The sequence below is a fragment of the Chironomus tepperi genome, unplaced genomic scaffold, assembly GCF_022539635.2.
Source record: "Chironomus tepperi strain 1889 unplaced genomic scaffold, CSIRO-AGI_Ctep_v1 contig_338, whole genome shotgun sequence".
Taxonomy (NCBI): domain Eukaryota; kingdom Metazoa; phylum Arthropoda; class Insecta; order Diptera; family Chironomidae; genus Chironomus; species Chironomus tepperi.
This window is the reverse complement of record NW_027226460.1, coordinates 424,591-431,931: the sequence shown is the minus strand read 5'-3', so window position 1 is coordinate 431,931 and position 7,341 is coordinate 424,591. Positions and strand designations below refer to the sequence as shown.

General features: G+C 37.6%; 2 protein-coding genes across 2 annotated transcripts; both read left to right on the top strand.

Annotated features, from left to right (window-relative positions):
* The first annotated feature begins 1,154 nt into the window (after positions 1-1,154).
* On the top strand, positions 1,155-4,112 carry LOC139093823 (uncharacterized). Its single transcript, XM_070644666.1, has one exon. The coding sequence runs from the start codon at positions 1,155-1,157 to the stop codon at positions 4,110-4,112; it is 2,958 nt and encodes a 985-aa protein (XP_070500767.1).
* Positions 4,113-4,116: 4 nt separating this feature from the next.
* Positions 4,117-6,972, top strand: LOC139093822 (uncharacterized). The gene has a single exon (XM_070644665.1). The coding sequence runs from the start codon at positions 4,117-4,119 to the stop codon at positions 6,970-6,972; it is 2,856 nt and encodes a 951-aa protein (XP_070500766.1).
* The last annotated feature ends 369 nt before the right edge of the window (positions 6,973-7,341 follow it).

Sequence of the window (7,341 nt, the reverse complement as noted above, 5' to 3'; positions counted from 1 at the left end):
ATCGACACGTACAATCGAAGTGAAGTAGTGGTAGTGCGAAAGGCACCAATTAATAAGTATGGATTTAATTATGTTTAAGGCCGATTTAACTAATTCTTTTTTTATACACGTTTATTAGAAAACGTCAGCATTTATACAGCATTGGAATAAATTTACGAGAAGTCATATTAGAGGCATTTTTCGTGAATTTTATTACAGCGTTTTTTCTTTCATGCCTTTATCGAACGCACATCACGACATTATTTTTTAATAATTGAATTTGAGAGAGAGCGAGTCCTGGTAGAAGATACTCCGAGGAGTGATTGACTATTGCAGAGAAGCTGTAGAAGAAAATTCAATTTAAAGTTCCAATTGAGGAAAATTTTGGTGAGAAAAATAATTTAATAGAAAATTATTTTTCGTATTTTCAGGGTTAAAAATTTAATCAAGTCGATTGAGTTATTACTGTCCATTAGAGGTCAGTTCAATCGCATGTGTTGATTGTATTTGCATTAGAGCAAGCAATTAACGAATATTTGGCAGTCATCTAACCTCCAACACACGATCTTCAATTTTACAATTTAATTCCAACAACAAAATACAAGAAATTAAATTGTGATCCATAATGGAGGTGTTTAAGGATGGACAATTAAACGCAGAGTTTATAAAGCAGTTAGATCAGAAGGATCCACTTGCATCTAAAGTTCGAGCTTATTTCCTGTCAGGCACCAAGGTGAAGCCTGAATTCAAATGTGCAGTAACAAAGTGTAAATTTCCTGTCAGGACAGCCGAGTATTTACATCCGACCACTGCAAATTTCCAATACAACCCCATGATATTTTGCTATACGTGCAATAGAGTTTTTCACATACATTGCATTGGATTAAATTTGGAAAATTTGAGTGAAGAAGCTGTGCCTTGGCTATGTACTACATGCAGAGAAAATGTGTTGAATACACATGCCACATCTTTTTACAAGTTATCAAAGTACAGCGAGTCATTAAGATCCAGGAGAAAATATTTCCTGAGAGACACAACAATAGAATCAATGAATGCAGAATTTGACACTGATGAAGAGTATGATTCAAGTGATAAGGAGTCATTCAAGCGAGTCAAAAGTAGTGATCAATCGGCAATAGAGCCAAGTATTGATTTTGATAAAACTCGTCTTCAACATGAAATCATCAAAGCAAAAGGTGATGAGACGACGAGCAACTGAAAGAGCTATCGCATTAGAGCGTCAGCTTTCAGAATTAAGAGTCAGAGAAGCTGACAGGCAGCGTCAAATGGATCAAATGCAACAGCAACTTGCTGCATTATTAACATCTAGGACAATAGAGTCCACAAATGTTCCTCCAGTGCAGTCATCAAACGTGTCAATTAATATGAGTCAATTTTATTCTCAAGGATCAGAAATTCCACATGAGTCAACAAGAAGGAATTTAAATCCACCGTCAAATAGTGCGAATCAAAATCCAGGATTGCAAGTCAACAATAGCATGATTGATACAGAAAGTGCTAACGATACAACGTTAGTTGATGTTTTGTCAAGATTTACATCGGTACAAGAGGAAAGTAGAATTGACAAGCGATTGGCAAGTATTCGCAAGGCGATGCCAAAAATAGCAGAGTTCAATGGTGATTCATTGAAGTGGCTTGATTTCGAGCAGGACGTTTATAGATACAAGACGGAATGCAAGTATGATGATCAGGAGATTAAATTATACATGCGTGGATCATTGAAAGGAGAAGCATATGAAGCAGTGAAGGACTTCATCAATTTATATCCATTAGAGGATATAATGCAGATATTAAGAGAATCATTTGGTGATCCAATGATTTTAGTGCGTCATAAAAATAAGGACATTAGAGCCCTTAAAATTCCCAATTATTTGTACCGTGAAGATGCTGTCAAAATCAGAGTTGTGCTGCAGAGCTATTTCGCTGCGTGTTCATATGCCAAAACTGGACATTTAAATTCGAATGAATTAGCGGAATCGATTTATGATCAATTTAACAATGAGGATAAGGCGCGATGCAAGGAGCTTTTCATAAGAAGCAATCCAAACAAACAAGTGGTCGTGTGCCTTAAAACCATTTATGATTATTTGAGTGAAAGACTGCCTATATTGGATGAAAAGCCAGAACAGAAACGAGATAAAGGTTTCAAAAAGGAAGATAAAAGTCGTCCAGCACAAGTCATGTCAACAGGATCAACAGTTTCGTCAAACAATAGCGTTTCGAAGCAGGATTATAAATTTGACATCAGAGATAGATCAACTGCACCCTATATGGGATATGATTTGAGTCGAGTAAATGCCATCGATAAGAAATGTGAAATTTGCAACAGAGCAACACATTTCACAGTGCAATGCAGTCAGTATCAAGCGATGAATGAATATCAACGGTTGAGAGCCATTGATGAAAAGAAGTTGTGTCGAAATTGTGTGATTTCAACTGGGCATAGAGCAGTTGAATGCAATTTAAAAATTAGCTGTGGGCTGAAATTTGGCAATGGTGCAAGATGCAGTCACAAGCATCATGCTTCAATTCATTACGCATGTAAGAAAGCTCAAAATGGAAATGATTTTCGGAACAATAGACGTCCAAATACAAGAAGAAATTCCAATAATTCTCATAATAATTTGGGAAATAGTGCTAATAACGCACAACAACCTGTACAAATTATTGGAAATCAACAAGCAGTCAATGCAATTGCAAATCAAGTACAACAAGCACATGTGGTTCAAGCGAACACAAGCGCACCTGGGGCATTTCATGCACAGGCACCTAGACATTACAGTCTAATTCCAAATTCCAGTACCAACTTAGCTGGAGTTATACAAATGAACCAGCTGTCTAATGAGAAAATGCCAAAGACTATCAAAATGTTTAAGAACAAATTCATCGGTCCTAAAGGACACATTATCGCATACAGTATTGGCGATAGTGCTGCTGAGGTAACTTTGGTGAGGGATGACTTGAGAGTCGAGCTTGGAATTGCTGGCAAACCTCATCAACTAAGTTTGCAATGGACAGATGGAATGATAAAGGAATGTATGGCGATTAAATTCGATATGGAAGTTCAAGGTGTATTAGAGCACTCTGAAAAATTAGTATTGAAGGATTGCTACTCAATAGCTGATTTAGATCTGCCAGAAAGGTCGTTGGACATGGAAATTATGAAACAGAAATTTCCGTATTTGCGCAATGTAAACTTCGATAGCTACATGAACGAGCAACCAGTGGTTCTAATTGGCAGCCCTCATGCATTTGCAATTGAGAGCATTAGTGGACTGTTAGAAGGCGGTGTTGGATATCCAGTAGCGTTGGAAGCTAAGCTGGGAGTCACAGTATACGGTGGAAATCCATTAGAGGATTTGCCATCATCCATCAACATGCATGTAACAGCCATAGCAAATGGCAACAAATATCGAGTTTGTGATGAGACAAGTGAGGATGGTAAAGTCTCCAACGAGGAGCTTCATGATTTACTCACCTACTTCAATTCAATTGAATCGTTAGGCATTAGAGCCAAAGATTCAAGTATGACAGAAGCTGAACGCAATGCAATTGCTATTTTACGTGAGGAGATGAAAGTACTTCCGAATGGTACTATTGAAGTCCCATTAATATGGAATAGACAGAATAATGTAATTCCATCTTTGCCAAACAATTTTCCCGTTGCTTATCGTCGTTTATTATCTCAAGAATCCAGATTATCAAAAAATCCTGGATATTATGAAGCCTATGTCAGCAAAGTCAAGGAGTTAATTGACTTAGGTTATTTGAGATACGCCAATGAAGAGGATTTGAATGGAAGCTGGAACAACATTTGGTATTTACCACTGAGTTTAGTTGTAAATGCAAATAAAGATCCACCCAAATTTAGGATCGTTTATGACGCTAGTTCCAAGTATGAAGGTGTATCGCTTAATGATAAGCTTTTGAAAGGTCCAGACCTGCTAATAGACTTGATCAAACCGTTATTGAGGATGCGAATGAATCAAATAGCCTTCACTGCTGATGTGCAGCAGATGTTTCATCGAATGAGAGTTTGTACGAGAGATCAGCAGTGCCAGAGGATATTATTTCGCGAGAATACGCAACAAAATCAAAACATTGATACTTGATGTCATGGCCTTTGGACCAAATTGCAGTCCTTTCGTGTCGCAATTTGTGAAAAATTGGAATGCGACAAATTGGTCATTAAAGTATCCTGAAGCAGCGCATACAATTATAAATCAGATGTACATGGATGATGTCATCACGTCTGAGCCAACTGTTACTGAAGCAATTTCTAGAGCATTAGAGTGTATAGAGATTTGCAGTCACATCAATTGGAACTTGATTTCGTTCCAAAGTAATTCACTGGAGTTTCTCAAAGGACTTCCAGGGACACATGTCAAACAAGAGTTGATGCCGATATTGGCCAACGAAGCTGAAGGATTCACAACCAAAGTCCTAGGATGCAACTGGGATACTGTAAGCGACTCATTTGTGTTTCAGTTGGATCGCAATAATTTTATCAAATTGGTGACTGAATTTAATCATCATCCTACAAAAAGGGATCAGGCTAGTACAATTGCAAGAATTTTTGATGTACTGGGTCTGATTTCACCGTTCCTAATTAGAGGAAAAATTCTATTGCAACGTAGCTGGAAGTTAAAAATTAATTGGGATGACCCAATACCTGAAGAAATGCAACAAGAATGGAAAATATGGCTAGCTGAAATTGAGAACGTAGCCAAATTAAAAATTCGTCGTAGATACTGCAGCTTAGAGTCCCTCAAAAAAGCGGACATAGTTCAACTACACATATTTTGTGATGCTGGAGTGGAAGCGTATGGATGTGTAGCTTACATTGTTACTCATTTCGACAATAGAGTTGAGAGTAATATCGTGATGGCGAAAGCAAAAGTCACGCCATTGAGACTTCAGACTAAAACGGAGATTAAAGAGATTCCGAGATTGGAATTGCTCGCAGCAGTTTTAGCAGCACGTATTGGACATACAATTGTGAGTGTCATGGAGGACATTCAATTTGAGCAGTTTTATTGGAGCGACTCAGAAGTCGTATTGAGATGGATAATAAATCCACACCAACGATTGTTGAAATATGCAATATCTCCAATAGAGGAAATATTGGAAACGACCAAGAGACAAAATTGGCGTTACGTACCAACAAATTTGAATCCGGCAGATATGGTGACAAAGTTCAAGAAAATTGATTTTTCTGATTCATGTTCAGAATGGTTTGTTGGACCGGCATTTTTGAAAAACTCATTAGAGAGTTGGCCACAAACACCAGACAAGTTGACAGTTGATGAAACATACATCGCTAGCAACATTTATTTACAAAAATTGAATTTTTCATCACATGTACTGCCACCTGTAAATTGTCCAATAGCAAATGACAATTTTATTGATAGACTGAGACCAGCAATTCGTGCAAGATGGCGAAAATTAAAGAATGCAGTGGCTAGGGCACTTAAATTATACTTGGACGTATTCATTCCACTTATAAAATCCAAACAATTCAATAACATTGCCGTGCGAATGAAATTGAAAGAACAATATAAGGGATTTATTCATTTGAACAGTGCTGATCTGGAAAGAGCCGAACAATTTATATTTCGTAAGATGCAGCGTGAAACATATGTTGAGGAATATGCGCAAATCACGCAAGGAAAGCCGATAAAGCATAAAGAATTCTCACAATTGAGTGTCTTTAGTGATCAACAAGGACTGTTGAGAATCAATTCTCGCGCTAATTTGAATTCAATTAGCTTCCCGCAGCAGTTTGTTCCTGTTTTGCCGAGGAAAAACGTACTTACACACGTTTTGTTGATGTTTTATCATGAGAAGTATAAACATATTGCTATCGAAGCACAGATAGCTGAATTACGAACGAGATGTTGGATTCCACAAGTCAGACATTCAATGAGGACAGTCAAGAGTCATTGCAATTACTGTAAACTGATCAGCGCGCAACCATATGATCCAATTATGGCACCCTTACCGGAAGATCGTGTCAATACATCATTGCAGCCATTCGAAGTCACGGGAGTTGATTTAATGGGACCGCTGAGCGTAATTTGTTATGGCAGAGTAAAGAAAATCTACATAATGATTTTCACATGTACTCTTACGAGATTTGTACATTTACACATCTTGGACTCATTGGAGTCACTTCGAGTATTGGAAGCAATTGTCGTATTCTGGGGTGCTCATGGACCCGTGAGGAAGTTTGTCAGTGATAATGGCACCAACTTTGTTGGAACTTCAAAGATCCTTAAAGAGGATTATCATAATACAAAGTTATTTCTTGAGAACCAACAATCACTTCTGGGACCAAAATTATCAGAGGATATGAGCGTAGATTGGGAGTTTATACCTCCAGGATCACCATGGTTTGGTGGATTCTACGAGAGACTCATCAAGGAAGTGAAAAGATCCATAGCTGATACACTGACTAACAAGAAAGTAACTCGTGTTGAGTTAAACATTGCCGTTGCAGAGGCAAGTCATCGTTTAAATTTGAGACCATTGACCCATAATTCAATTGATGCTGAGGATGATGCTTTGTTAACACCACATCATCTTGCAAAACATCGACCAGGGTGGCCATTATTACCAGGAATGCATAATGGCAAATATGTACAAGTTGACGATAGGACTGTTTATAGGAAAGGTCGTGTGTTGGCTGATGAAATTATGCGGAAATTTACTGCATATTACCTACCAATTTTGACAAGAAAGATCAAGTGGCTAAAGGAAATAGATCCATTAAAAGTAGATGATCTTGTGTTAATGATCGAGCCAAATAAAACCCGAAAAGAATGGCCCCGTGGAAGGGTGGTGAAATTATTCTTCGGGAAAGATGGCCAGGCCAGAGTTGCTGATGTTCGCAAAGCGAACGGAAAAATTAAGCGTAGACCGATTAGGAAACTCGCTAAAATTGACATCAAATTACAGCCACATACTTTATGACTAATAGAAGTCATAAAGTTCTATTTAATGAATTTTATTAATATAATTTCAGATTCTAACTTTCCTTCTTATATTATGCATTTTAGAATTATGATGTCGAGCAAGAAGGAAAGTCGCAAACGCAATAGAGCGTCAACTGAACGTTTACAAGTCACAATCAATAATGATGGCGTCGATAGAGACAAAGTCAGAGTCGTTCAGATAGAGCCAGTCATGAACAATATTTTGCTGTCTGATTTTTTGCACAACCTAATCGTAGATTATAGCACCATAATTGGCATACATCGCGTTGCAGACTATACTGCAAGAATCACTGACAATGTGATTTTCATTTATCTAACAAGTGCCAAGGAATATTATCAATTAATA

Excerpts from the sequence above, each read along its gene's own strand:
- LOC139093823 (XM_070644666.1), top strand. The coding sequence starts at position 1,155 with ATGAAATCATCAAAGCAAAAGGTGATGAGACGACGAGCAACTGAAAGA.
- LOC139093822 (XM_070644665.1), top strand. The coding sequence starts at position 4,117 with ATGGCCTTTGGACCAAATTGCAGTCCTTTCGTGTCGCAATTTGTGAAA.